Source organism: Mauremys reevesii, linkage group 7, assembly GCF_016161935.1.
Source record: "Mauremys reevesii isolate NIE-2019 linkage group 7, ASM1616193v1, whole genome shotgun sequence".
NCBI lineage: Eukaryota > Metazoa > Chordata > Testudines > Geoemydidae > Mauremys > Mauremys reevesii.
The window spans coordinates 112,250,051-112,264,844 of record NC_052629.1 but is presented as its reverse complement, the minus strand read 5'-3'; the positions used below and the strand labels follow the sequence as shown (position 1 = coordinate 112,264,844).

Genomic DNA, 14,794 nt, shown 5'->3' with positions numbered 1-14,794 from the left:
AGCCAATTGAGCACATAAAGAGCTTTCAGCAAACGAGCGGCAGGCGTCTTATCCAAAGCGTCCGCCCTTTCACTCCGAATGCCCCCTTTCTGTCTCAAAAGAAGCGCCTTTAAGGACGCATGGGCACGCTCAATAATAACTTGTCCAGTAGAATTGCCAGGAACACCGGTAGAATGCTGCACACCCCATTGTAAAAGAAACTGGGCAGTGCGATGCGAAACATAACCTCCGCCATTATCAGTCTTAATGAGCGCAGGAACCCCCATAACAGCAAAACAGGCTTGCCAATGCTTAATCACATTGCGGGAGCTGGTAGAGGTTAGTGCTGTTGCCCAAATAAAGCCAGAAAAGGTGTCAATGGTAACATGAAGATTGCGCAAGGTGCCAAACTCAGCAAACGTGGTAACATCAGACTGCCAAATTTGAAGGGACAAAAGGCCACGGGGATTAACACCGGAAACAAGGGGCAACACATGTTGTTGACAATCAGGGCAGGAGGCCACAATAGCGCGAGCATCAGTGATAGAAATCGCAAACTGGCGTGCCAAAGCACGAGCAGACTGGTGAAAAAATTCATGAGAGACCCGTGCCTGAGCAAAGAAATTTGGAACTTGGGCAGCGCCAACCAAATGATCAATCAGGGCATTGCCTTCGGCAAGACCATCCTGCAATCCAGAATGGCTCCTAATGTGCATAACGAAATAAGGGCACCGGCGAGCATTCAGCAAATGCCAAAGCTGAAAAAGAGTGGTCCACAAAACGGAATTTGTGACTCGGCCCAACAGGGATCGCTCCAAACGACGAAGCATACCCACAGCATACAAGGAGTCACTAACAATGTTCAATGGAGTATCGGGCCACTTTTCAAAGGTTCGAACAATAGCACGAAGCTCCAGAACCTGCAAGGAGCCATCGGCAAGGACAAATTCGTGGTGCCAGCGGTTATCAGCAAACCAAAGAAGTCCCGCACGCTGAGCACTGCCGCTGGCGTCTGTAAAAACGGTGAGGCCAGCAACAGGACTGGACTGCAACATCAGAGCTTTCTCCAAGGGCAGCATAGTGGCAAAAAACCGATGTGGGGGAAAATGACTGCTAAACTGACCGGCATAGTCCATGGTGGCAAGTACAAAGGGAAGGTGAGTAACAAGCAACTGAGTCAGGTAGCATCATCAAAGGGCAGGTAAATCACGTGCGGATCCATGCCCGCAATGGCTAACAAATGCTGTCGGGCCACTCGAATAAGATGAGCGACCGCATCAAGTCGCGTGGTCACAGTGGTGGCATAATGCGAAGGCGGAAAGACCCACTCAATGCCCACAAGTGGATCTAGCAGGGCTTCATGCCACTGAAAAAGCAGGGCCGTCAGGGAAACATCCGTAGACAAAATGGCCAAGAAAACAGGTAAATCCGGATAAATGCGTCCGGAGTACCGCGTGGCTAACTTATCTGCAATGGTTTGCAGGGCAACATGATGTTCAGCTTGAAGAGAGCGAGGCTCATCCGGGGCACGACCACCCTTGAGCAAGGAAAGGAAGGGTGCAAGATCCTCATTTGTGATACCACAGAGACCGCGAATCCACTGCAGGTCACCCACAAAACGTTGCACATCATGTAAATTACGAATATCCAATTGAATGGTTAAGTTCTGTGGCCGCACAATCGAATCGGTTATCTCCATACCAAGATACCGATACGGGGCTTGCTGTTGAATCTTTTCTGGGGCAATAACCAAACCAGCCTTTTGTAACACAGAATCAATCTCAGCAATGGCTGCTTCCATTGAAAGGTGGGCGCTGGTAAACAAAAGATCATCCATGTAATGATAAATAATCCAGTCAGGATGTGCCGCTCACAGGGGCGCTATAGCCCAAGCAACATACAACTGACAAATGGTAGGAGAGTTTTTCATACCTTGTGGCAGAACAGTCCATTGATACCGTTTGACAGGTTCAGCCTTATTAACAGAAGGCACGGAAAAGGCAAACTTCTCTCGGTCCGCAGGATGCAAAGCAATGGTAAAAAAGCAATCCTTGAGATCAATAACAAGCAAGGGCCATCCATGCGGAAGCATAGTAGGTGTGGGCAGCCCAGGTTGGAGGGCGCCCATGTCCTTCATCACAGCATTAACAGCGCGTAGATCTTGTAACAAACGCCAGCGCCCAGATTTTTTGGGTATGGTAAAAATAGGAGTATTCCAGGGGCTAAGGGAAGGTTCAAGATGACCCTTAGCCAGTTGTTCCTGCACAAGTTCATGTACTCGGGCGAGCTTGTCTTTGTGCAGCGGCCACTGAGCGACCCAGACCGGTGTGGTGGTTGTCCATTCCAGCTGGAGGATCGGTCGCCCCTCAATGGCCGCTAGGCAAAAGGTGAATTCTGCAGCACAACGCCCCACTGACTTAAGCAATCTCGACCTAGTAACCAGATCGGAGCCTGCATCACATAAGGGCGAACCTTCGCGCTCGTGGCCGGATCTTCCACATCAACAATGGTAATAAAATCCACACTAATGCGAGTCAACTGAGTCCCGCCAATCCCGCTCACAGGTGTGGCGGCATCCCGCAAGGGCCAAGACTCCGGCCAAAATCGAGAGGGAATTATAGTCACATCGGCCCCCGTGTCCAAGAGGGTGTCATGAACAATCTGTCGCCCATCGGAGCCCTGGAGGCGAACAGTTCGAATGGGCTTACGCGGAGTGACTTCCATAGCAAAGGCAATTTGGGGAGGTCCGGTAGATCCAAACCCCCGAGACCCGTGATCAATCTGGGTCGTTCTGGGCACGCATCCTTTAAAAGGTATCAACTGAGCCAAACGCGTGCCAGCAGTGATGGTTATAGGGGGACAAAGGGCACGTACCATAATTCCAATATTTCCCGTATAGTCAGCATCAATAAGGCCAGGCAAAACAAAAATACCTTGTTTTGATGTTGACGAGCGGCCGATCAAAAGGGCACTCAGTCCAAATCCTAACGGGCCATCAGTATTAGACGGAAGAACATGGACTTTGTCATCCTCTATGACTGTGTCTGTCGCTGTGGCCACATCCACTCCGGCACTGCCACGGGTTGCTCCGGTGAGGCGTTCCAGGCAGCCGGATTGGTGGCTGGAGGCATTTGTGTCGTCGCGCTCCTCCGAGGGGCTCTCTGCGGTCCGTTTCCCGGCAGCAGTGTTCCATCCTTGCTGCAGCGCGACCAACACTCAAAGGCGCGATGGCCATACCTCTGACATCGTGCACAAACGCTGGTAGCGGCTTTAGGCGACACATCAGGGGGTCGCTGCCCACGTTGCACAGGGCAGTTCCGCCGAATATGTCCGGGCTTTCCACAAGCAAAACAGAGGCCGCTGGACCGGGCTGGCCGTCTGGCCCCTCGCTTGCGCCCGACCAAAGGTTGTAATGCAACGGCCAGTGCAGTGGCATGTGCCTTAGCATGAATTGTAGCTTTATCCGATTCTTCAAACATAGCGGCCCTGTTACACGCCTCAATCATTTCCATCAGGGTCGCAGTCTTTGGCAAGGTGGCTAGTATGCGGCGGCAAGTGGGGTTTGCATTCTGGGTGGCCAGATCAAGTCCAACTGCGGTTCTGACCTCTGGTGTCAGATTAGGAGATCTATCAATAGCCTCTCGAAGGCGATCCAAAAAGGTAGCATAAGGTTCCAACGGGCCTTGTGTAATTTTAGCATATGGAGGGGCCGGCTTCCCCATCTGGGGCACCGCTTTAAGGGCAGCTAGAGCCAGTTCCTGCGATTGCTGCAGGATTCGGGGGTCAAGGCGGGCTTGCAAATGCGGTTCAACAAAGCGGCCGGTCCCCAAAAGCATGTCGACAGTGGCCACACGCCGAACATCATCGTCCGGTAAATCCAAATTGCGGACAAGGGCCAAATCAATTCTTTTAGCCCAATCATCTTTCCACAAAAGTCTCTGGGTAGGTGTAAGAAGCATATCAGCTAGCTTAATCGCATCATATGGACACATTGCCTGTCCAGTAAACACCTGTTCAATTATAGACTGTACATACGGATTATCTAGTCCATAAGCCATAATCGATTTCTGTGCCTCACGAATCAACTTCCAATCCAAAGGAGCCCACTGCCGACGGTTTGGCTGTTGAGGGTCTGGCATGATCACTGGAAAAGCCTCAGGTGTCAAACCTTCAAGGATGGCTTCCTTTAAAACTCCATGCCAGCGCTGTACCGGATCCGGAGCGTCCCCAGTTGAAGGGTCCCCCGGGCCAGGTGGGGCGGAAGGGCGAGTCGGATGAAAACACTCGTGAAGATGCGAATGCGATGATCCAGGTGGAAAACCTTGCATTTGATCCAACTTATTATAAATGTCTTGTAGCTGTTGACCCTGGCGCTCCATCTCCTTATAAAAGGCATCAGACTGAGTAAATTGGGTAAGCGTAGTCAAATCGGGATATGTCTTTGATGGCGCATTGTCCAGCCGAGCCCCCTCTGCTTCCCCGCAATCGTGACACCCCCAGACCCCGTGAACACGGCATGGCTTTGGGGGGGGGTGCATACGGCAAAGCTATGTCCATAGGCTCGGGCGTATCGGGGGGTAGCGGAACCGTAGCAGGATCAATTTTGTCGGGGCCAAGAGCCACATTGGAGGGTAGTGGGTCCATAGCAGGGGCAAAATCATCCGGGTCGGAAGCCAAAGGTATCACCGTGGGCTCGCCACCGAAAAACTCCCGGGCTCCAACCGGCAACACAGAAGGCACTTCGGGCGGTGGGTGGAAAATCTCAGAAAGAGCCGCCTGCACTCCTGCCTCGGCCGCGAGAGTTTCCACTATCTTCTTCGTTTTGTCCCACACTGGGCTCAGGGAGAAGGCTTCCTTATCGCCCTGAGCCACCGACTTCCAAAGCTCGGAGCCTAGCTGCTCCCAAACAGCCTTATCAAAAATTGTACTCGGCTTAACGAAAAGTCCCCTTTTCTGTCCCCACCGTAGCAGGCGGGATAACGTGTCAGAGGGGAGCTTTTCTCCCTGCCGTTCCGCGATGCGTATCAAATATTCATGCACCATTTTTTCTTCCGCTGATGCAGCGGTCCCCATGTTAGCCGCTCACCTCTGAGCTCAGATGCGCCTCTCCTTTGGACGCCCGGGGGCCGGCCCTTCTCCAGCACTTCCCGCCGCGACTCCTCCGCCTGGGTCAGGCCACCGACACTGTCACCATTCGATTCGAATCACGTCGGGGTCACCATTTGTTGCGTCGCATGGCGGACCTGGACAAAGCTCAACAATCAGTTTGATTGGTAACAGAGTCATTTATTTCTCTCCAGCATACATCTTTATACTCTTGAAGCAAGCAAGCAAGCAGTTGCTAATTGGTTAACAAAATACACACAAGCACTGCTATAACTTCATAGGGTAACATCATCCTAGACAGCTTCTAATTTATTATCCTATTATGCCTGCTAGAGAGAAGTTAGCCAAGGCCAACATCTCATAACAAAACTCACAACTTAATTAACCCAACCTGAAAACCTAAACATCTTAGGCTTCCCACACTATCACCTAAAAACCTAAACATCTTAGCTTCCCACACTACCAGCTGCCAAGCTAGCAAAATATTTCCAACATCTGCAAACCTTTTGCAATGGAACCTGAAACCACGGAAAATTTTACGAAGTTTCCTGTTTTGTTAGGAACATGAAACTCAAGCCAGATTCATTTACATTCATGAACCTGGGCCAAGTTTCGTGCATGTCTGTGCTGATATTAGACCAAATCTAGACCATGTTTTTGTATGGTCAAAACTTGTTTCCATCCAAACGCAGGCAAATCTCAGCAGTTTTGGCCAAGCTTCAGGTCACGTTTTTGAGTTCAAAATTCAACCAAAAGTCAGCCTGAAATGGTGGAAGAGAAGCCCTCCTGAGCTTTCCAAAGCCGTCTCATCTAGTAGTGTGTCTTTTTTGTAGCTCCTCTTTTTCTTTTTTGTTACAGTTGTACAGCCACATTATTGCACTTATATGCAGAGAGCAAAACCACTACTTTTTTTCTGGAAATATGCTATTTTGTGGCAGGGTTTATATTCTAAATAAGTTGAATTTCCAGATCTTAGGTAAAAGAAAAAAGGTAAATCAAAGAAGCAATTTATTCTGTGAAGCTGCTAGGGACACTACATCAAATACGCCAGTCCAGTTTTCTGAAGCACTATAATAAGATGTTATGACATCTCTAAATAAGCCAAAGGATTTATTTTAGTTTGATCCTTAGCAAGGACTAAGGTGATACTGAATTGGATGTCTCTGGTGCCCAGAATTGAGAAAGGAGGCTTAGGGATCTTGCTAATTTAAGGAAAATCATATTCAGCTCCTTGCATTTAACAAGTATAAATTAAGGTGATCTAATGCTACTTTAGAGAGGGAGGAACTCAGTGATTCTGAATAAAGTTTATATGTGCCTGGTTAGCTCTTTGAATGGAAGGGTGATTTATGCCAGGCTCATCTGATCACAAGCCACAGCAGAATCACTTTTGTTTTTTATTTTCCAGTAGAAGTGCTCTTCCCTGCTCCTCTCAACAACCTAGTGAATAAAGAGCCCAGCAGCAGCACCTGTTCAGACTGATTTCTGATGGCTGACCCATAAATTAGATTGCCCTTTTGCAGCACACCCGCCTGGCTAAAGCTGGCTGTGCTGGAGAGCTTCTGAAATTGCTCCAGCTGATGGGAAAATGAAGTTTAATCAAGCTGAGAGGCAGAGGTGCTCTGCCAGTTACAAGGGCCTCTGCTGAGTGTCATGTGGCTTTATGACAGGGCTACACATCAGAATTCCAACAAGAGCCGCATTCCGCAAGCTCCCTCCATAGTTAGCCTTCAGTGCCCAGTGGCTTCACATCAGCACAAAGTGAAAAATTCACAAATGTGACTTCCTAAAGCACCCATCAGGTTCAGATCAACACGTCTGTGAAATCTGCCGGGCTTCTGATGATAATAGAGACAATTCTGTTCTCTGGGAAGGAAAAGATCAATAGTAAATCTTTAGGTTGTTATGGAGATGATCAGTTCTCTTTTCTCTCTCCCTCCCACTCCCACCCATTCTCCACTCCAATGTTTTGCAGGTTTTATACAGATGGAACAGACAGAGTAGCACATCTGTAATCGAAACTAATAAAACATCTGTCGAGCTTTCTTTGCCTTTCGATGAAGATTACATCATAGAAATAAAGCCATTTAGTGATGGAGGCGATGGCAGCAGCAGTGAACAAATCCGAATTCCAAAGATATCAAGTAAGAATGTTGTCATTGTGCTTGTGTTTCCAGACCACGGAGCATGGATTCGTAATGGATCAAGGGCCAACATTTTCGGATGGCGTCCCATTTTTGGCATACTAAAATTGAGCTGTTGGGGGCACTGTGGCCCACTTTGCATATGCAGAATATCAGCGGCAGCCACAAAGAAAGGTTTTGTGCAAGCAAACTGGGGTGTTCAATCACAATGAAGGTGGGCTTCAAATTTGCCCAATTCCGCATGTACGCAGCGAGGTATGCTGAGAAACAATAAACCAGAGACGAGACTGAGCTGTAGGGCTCATATTCAAACCTGAACTTTCCCAGAATTTATGGGCATTCAAACCCAAGGTTTTGGTTTGGGCTTACTCAAGAATAAACTATATGCAACGGCATAGTAAAAAGGGTTCTATTTTACTGAGCGTTTCTAGACTGACACACTCAGGGTTTTTTTCATTTGTTATTACAGGTTTTGATAGTCTCTTCGATACCAATATATTGAGTCTGTTGTTTCACTGCAATCGGTGATCAGAAAGTGTCCAGTATGAAGTGCAAAAACGTATTAATTTATACTGTCGCCTTATAGCAGTACTTCACTCTGTGTTGTGTGCATATATACTTATTTAGGGAAATGAGGCTTTATCTCCATGTAGAAGCTGATATTTTCCTTTTAAATAGAGAAAGGAGTAGCTATTACAATGCACTGGTCTTATAAAATGTCTATGTTCCATCTTCCCAAGTGATTTCCATGAGTGAAGCAACAGCTGGCAAACTGATTTAATCAGGTGGGTGAGGGATTTTGTGGCCCTGGGCCAAATCCTGCCATCCTAACTCAGTCAAAACTCCCACTGAAATAGGATGGCAGGATTTGATACGTACCATGGGAAAGTCAGGGGGAAAGCCACAATCCACCTGAGATGGCTGAAATTCTCCAAGCACGATCAGAGCTGATAGAGCAAGACACAGAGCTGAAAGTTTAGGGAGGTGTTGCCGGGCTGGCTGTTTTTGCAGGTTCTTCAAGCCTGACCCTGGCATAAATTTGTCAGAGGAGAGGGTGTTTATGGATGTTCTGAAGGGAATTTTTAAGACTGGGTCACTTGTGCTTGCAGTGTTTGACTAGATTTGGATTTAAATCCAGATTGGGGGTTTTACTGGGAATCTTTAATATTTCTCAGAGTTCTGGATGCTCTATGCACGCTAATCCATTCTAAGGGCCTGATTTTGCCTAAATCACTTGGGAAGATGGAACATAGACATTTTATAAGACCAGTGCATTGTAATAGCTACTCCTTTCTCTATTGCCCTAATTTATACTGCAGTCAGTAGAGTTACAGCAGTATAAAAGGTAATAGGCTACGATTCTGATCTTATCTATGTATATATGTACCTTCTTTATACAAACATGTCAGGAATCTAAGCATCAGTCACAGAAAATCATAAGATCAAAAGCCGGTAACACACATGCTGTTTTTCTCTGATCTAAAATGGAATCACAGATTCCAAGCTGGTATAAACCAGCTAGCTACAAAAGGATCTGGTCCATCATGCCATGTTGGGATGGTGTTTGGTAACTTGAACTTTGTTCTGTTCTAAAGAGATACATTCCCTAAAGTCATAGAATTTTGCGTGTACCTTGAATACAAATGACTGGGGGAATTCAAGTACAATCCATAATGCAGAATGGCTAATGAAAGTAGTAGGTCCCATTAAATAAACAGAATCTAGAAGGGGAGAAGAGGTTGGTTAGGTCCAAGAAAGAGAAATTCCATCCCATCTTCCCCCTGTGTTCCTCAAACTAGGACTGGGAGATTTACAAATCTTGGGCATTCAATATGCTTGGCTAAAGTGAATTGATTTGTGTGGGAGTTTGACCAACCCTGTGCCTGTACTCATGATATCCCAGCAGAAGGCTGTTGTAGTAAGATTCTTAGCCCAATTTGCAAATGTACAGTTTGGCTAAACTTTGCAGGAATATGTGAACTCTTGGGTCTGTAGCCAAACTTACTTTGAACTCTGGACCTTCGGAGGTCACCACCTCCTCGTTTGTGGTTTGTTACCCATTTTGCTGTCAAATGCATTTGGGGCTCATCATGACAGGATATAATGGCTGCGGGCTGAATCCTGCTCTCCTTACTGTTTCTTTTCTCTCTCCTTTTTTCAGATGCATATGCGAGAGGATCTGGTACTTCTACTTCAAATGCATGTACGTTGTCAGCCATCAGCACAATAATGATATCCCTCACAGCTAGATCAAGTTTATGACAAAAATTACATAAAGGACTTCCTGTTTATAATATAAGCAACATTTAGCTAGTTGTTTTGAAGACACCCAGTACTAAGTAATATTGTTGTTCAAGTACATCTTACTACTGGAAAAAAATGTTTTATGCTTCTTTAGGAATGGCATTATACAGTACTTCCTCAAAGCAAATATAGCTTTGTTTGAAGTTTCCTTGGAAACTCTGCAATGCACTGAAAACATCTGTAATATGATGTTACCAAAGCAGTTTACATATGTCCTTATATGCATATTTTTTATTATATATTTAGTGTTTTATAGAATTTTTTAAAGTTAACATATGATGTAGATATTAATTTTTCCTCTGCTATAAAATGCTACAGATAACACTATCATAAAAAATATTGTTTGGAATTTTTTCCTTTAAAACTGAGAGTTCAAAGTTGTTCTCAGTAAATTGGTTACAAATTGATTGTACAGTTTTGCAAGGGTACACATTGGGAGAACTGTTTAGGACTTGGTTTGTAACTCAAGGCAGCTGTATTTAAATGACAGTTATGATGGTTCCTATGTTAAATCAATTGCTTAAGATATTTTTTCATTTTGGATCAGATGAGTATACAAGATAAACCTGAGATAACCTTCAAGAACAGCTACAATCTTCAAAAATAAGTATACAGATTTTTGTTCCTAGCCAATACTTTAACATCATATATTAAGCTTTCATTTTATTGTCTTTAAGTAGCTTTGTCTTGATCATAATTAACATTAAATTGAACATTAAAGTTGATATTACATAGTCGTAATCTCTTCCTATAGTAACATAGACCAAGTTACTGCAGCAAAAGAAGGACCAGATTCTGACCTTAGTTACCTTGGTGTAAATTCAAAGTAATGCTAATTTAAATCAATTATTTTACTCTGGATTTACACCAAGGAAATTATAATCATAATATGCATGTCTTTAAGATTTAAAACTAATTCTGGGTTCCACTGTCTGAATATGTATTTCTTTTCAGTCTACATTTTAAATGTAATTCATAAATCTTCATAATTTAATCACAAAGTTATGTTTTCTTATGTAATCTCTTTTGAGTGTAGGTCATAAACTGAATCTGACAGATGTATCATGTTTCTGGTGAATAACTCTCTAAAGTACATTTTTCATATTAATTTGCAAAGTATCTTTTTGTGTGTATGGTCCCTTAATAGTTCTGTACTAGGAAGTCTTTGTTTCTTTACAAACTCTTCATACAAATATGAAGTTTTAATAGAATCATATTGGAAAATGACAATATCAACAGAAAAATAACTCTTCTTGAAAAAAGGACTGTTTGTTACTATGGGATCATTTTGTAAGTCCACTCAGATGGATCAATGCTGGTAAAAAGGAAATGGAATTTTCTATAAAAATTTTCAAGTTTAAATGCGCTGCAGTGCTTTATTTTTTTCCTGATAGCTTAAATTTGCCTGTAACTTGTCTTTTTTGCTTACAAAATACTAAAAGTTAACTTTTAAACCTTCTCAATATATTTATTCAGTAACTCATAATTGGGATTCCACTTGTGTAAAAGTCAGGGGTGTTAACCAGAGAAATATTGTCAATATTTCAAGCTGTGTTCCTTTCTTAGTTTGATATGGTTACTTCTATGTAAACACAAAAACAAAAAAAACCACAAAAACAAGAAAATGAAACAAAAAAAAAAGCCTATGTAGTTTTCTCCCCGGTGTAAATGATATTTATCGGTGATCTAGCAGATGTAATCTTTTTTTAAAGGTATTGGTAATAAATATTCTGTCATTTGTAAAGATACTGGTCTTTCAGGAGCATTTTTCCTAAATATCTGTTTACAATTTGAGACAAACTTCAGCACTGGTTATCTCGGATTGCCACTGACTTAAAAGTGGGAAGCAGTCCAACCCAGAACTAAGGGGAGGCAGAGAAATCAAATTACATGAAGTCTCTAGGCTTATTCTGCTTCCTACACTATAAAAAAAGAGTATCTGATGAATTTTGGATGATTCCAAACTCTGTTGTAGCTCTGTGACCTTTCAAAGCTTATGTGAACTAATATCATAGAGTCTTTACTGATGGAGAATCTCAGTTAGCATCTCATTTAGATATGGAAAAAAGAAACATGAAATGTTTATCTTCACAAACCCATTTAACACTTCTGACAGTTAAGGAGGAAGGACACAATCTACAAAAGTTCAGCAGGTAGGAAGGAATTGCAGTCAGAACAAGTACAGGTGCCCAATTTGCTGATAACATTTGCAGATAGTGCAAATACAGTCCAGAGGACAAGAGGACCTTTCTTCTGGTGCCTGAGGGAATATTAATTCTGTGCATAAGGATAAGCTTTATCAAGATTCCTGCTGGCTCTTGGTGTTACTGCTGAAATTTTCTTCTAAATGTTCATCCAATTCTAAGTTATACACAATTCCAATGAACCTTCACCCAGAAGGCTGTTGTTTTGTGTTTTACAATGTACATCCAGGTAGTTAATAGGTGGACTGCGGGCCAAATCCACTTTTGAACAGACCCCAAAATCTTTTTAATTACTTATTATTATTATTATTCCTGGAGTCTGGATCTTGACCAAGAAATTTGGACCTTGACAAAAGATAATGCACCATCCCTGAATTTGATGTGCAGGGTGTCAAGAACGTATATATTGTCATTTATACTGTGAGGGTTCTCTTTGATTCAACTCTAGAGAGGCTAACAGTTTCTTTGATATCAGTATTATCCTCAGTATTTGTCAGTATTTGTCAGTGCTGCTGGATTTAGGGTAATGGTAAATTGAAAATGGCATTAAAGTCATGAGTTGGCTTTTATATGGCCCATACTGCGGTTTCATAAACTCTGTGTTCTGCTTGTGAACGTGATCTCTGGATCTGGATATGAGCTCTCACTGGATGCTGTGTGGTAAATTTAACAATAAACAGACACTCCTCAAAAGGGTGTGGAGGGAAGTTAATTGCAGCCCTTATGTGGATTTAAAGAGGAGTCTCTATTGAACGGACCAAGCAGGAGGTCCAGGCAGAGCAACAGGCTATGTGAGCAAAGGTGCAAGATTTCCAGGCAGATCTTCCCAGTTTGATGTTAGTGGCTTACCACTCTGTCCAACATAGCTCTTCTTACAGACTCCAACTTTCCAGTGCTCAGTGAACAAGGAAATCGATCTGCACAAGCTTTCCACCGTCACATATTTCCAGCAGAATGGTGCAGGGTGTGAATATCCTGCTGTATTACATTTCTAACATTGAATATTGGGCGTACCAGTATGCAGAGGCGATATGATTATAGCACTCCAATGACGCTGTACATTTTCAAAGGAGCCAGGCTCCACTTTATGATCAAGGGAGCTTAAAAATCAAATGGCCTGGTAGCATAACTCAATTTTAAATTTGCAATATTCAGTCAAGTTCAGAATTTAGTGGTAGGTATTCCCCGTGCTGACTCTCCAGCTGATGTTATCTCAGATATTTTTGTGTTGATGTATATAATGAATGTATTGGGTTTGTGTATCCTAATTGAAGACAAAATTTGTGTGAAGTATTCACTTGGGTGTCTAGCATAAATGTACTGAACCTATTTGTAATTCAGATCTAAAAACACTGGTATAAACAGACTCAATATTTGCTTCAGCACAGTTGTAGCCGCCACGCCAGTGGTAAATTTGGCCCATCATCTCTGCCATATTAAAACACTAAAAACACTGGTATAAACAGACTCAATATTTGCTTCAGCACAGTTGTAGCCGCCACGCCAGTGGTAAATTTGGCCCATCATCTCTGCCATATTACATGGTAAAGAGGCAGTAATCACTAAATGATAATACTGCAATTAACCATGAATGTTATGAGTGTATTAGAAATTTTTCAGGGACTCAAATTACTGTCCTGTGGCTTAAATTGCTAACTGACAGTAAGGAATGACTTACTAGAGAGTTGTTTTATTGTTCTTTTTAAATAAATGGCTAGTCCCTTTAAGGCACAAGCAAAACTTCTCAATATACATCTGCATAAGATCGGCAGTTCTGTGATGTCAACAACAGCAAATACAATGGGCTAGATCCTCAGCTGGTAAAGTTAATGATTCTATGTTGATTTATATCAGGTTAGGATCTCATCCCATTAAAAGAATAAACCCAGTATAAATCTGTGCTGTTGGCAGTAAGAGGTGCTGTAAGGAGGGGAAAATAGTGATTGCCTTGAAAAACGCTTACTTCCTATCATCCGATACACACAAACATTTTGTCTTCAAAGGGAAATTTACATCTTGAATATCTTTGACGATGTAATAATAATATTTAGCTCTTCCCTACTGCTGCTCATCTGCAGCTCTCAAAGCATTTTACAAAGGGATGTGAGGTCATGATGTCCTTTTTACAGAGGGGGAAACTGAGGCACAGAGCGGCAAAGTAACATGCCCACAGCCACACAGCTAGGCATAAAACCTAGGCATATTTTATTTTAATGCATTTTTCCCAAGAGCAAGGCAATGGCTGTGGTCCCCACACAGCATTTATATTCGATGGGCTAGATTATGATACCCTTACTCTCACTGCATAATACCTTACACGTTGTGAGTAAGGTTTTTGCAATCTGGCCCTTCTTGAGCAAGCGAGACATTCCTAGAAGTGCTAAGAATCTGGAGCATTGTGTCTGGCTTTATGAAAATCTGTACACATTCTCGCATGTTTTCATCAAATCTTTGCAAATGTTTGTGTAATTTCCTTATGCACCATCCATCTGGCTCTTGTCAATAACACTAAAACTTGAAAGATTGTCTTTCATTTTTATTTGAGACATTAATCAGAAACACAAATATTTGTCCAACTACGCCAGCCTAATATACCTGTCTTTTATGTTTGGTCACATGGCTAGCTTGGCTGGTAAATTCTGAGCATTCCAGACAGTTTCTAATCACTTGAACCTATAGTAATACAACGCAAAAATTATTTAAATATACTGCGTAATCCCGGCAGTAGCCTTCTGTTAAAAGGGGCTTAATAAATGAGAGAAAACTAGATTTAGCATTCTTATATATCAGGATACTTGGTGGCATAAAACAAATAAAATGCATCAATAGCAAATTTATTCTCCTGTGTTCTCATTTTAAATTTCTGTTGATCTAACATACTGTTTTTAGGCTGTTATATCTTGGCTCCTCCGATCCATTAAAATCACCTGAAGGGAAAGTTTTAGGCACAAAAATTCGAAGGAGTCATACCAATTTACACCAGTTTGGGAACTGGCTAATTAAAATTTAAAAAAAACGAGGCACCTTAGAGACTAACAAATGTATTTGGATGTAAGC

General features: G+C 42.9%; 1 protein-coding gene across 18 annotated transcripts in view; it reads left to right on the top strand.

Moving 5' to 3' along the window:
• The window catches only part of CNTN4 (contactin 4), a 760,740-nt gene extending 749,463 nt beyond the window's left edge, over positions 1–11,277 (top strand). For 17 of the 18 annotated variants that reach the window (XM_039547144.1, XM_039547143.1, XM_039547149.1 and 14 more), the window contains 2 exons: positions 7,061–7,229; positions 9,391–10,068. In XM_039547144.1, coding sequence (XP_039403078.1) covers positions 7,061–7,229; positions 9,391–9,491 — 270 coding nt within the window. In that variant the 3' untranslated portion in view covers positions 9,492–10,068. The other variant, XM_039547154.1, reaches the window with a different exon arrangement.
• Positions 11,278–14,794: the final 3,517 nt, after the last annotated feature.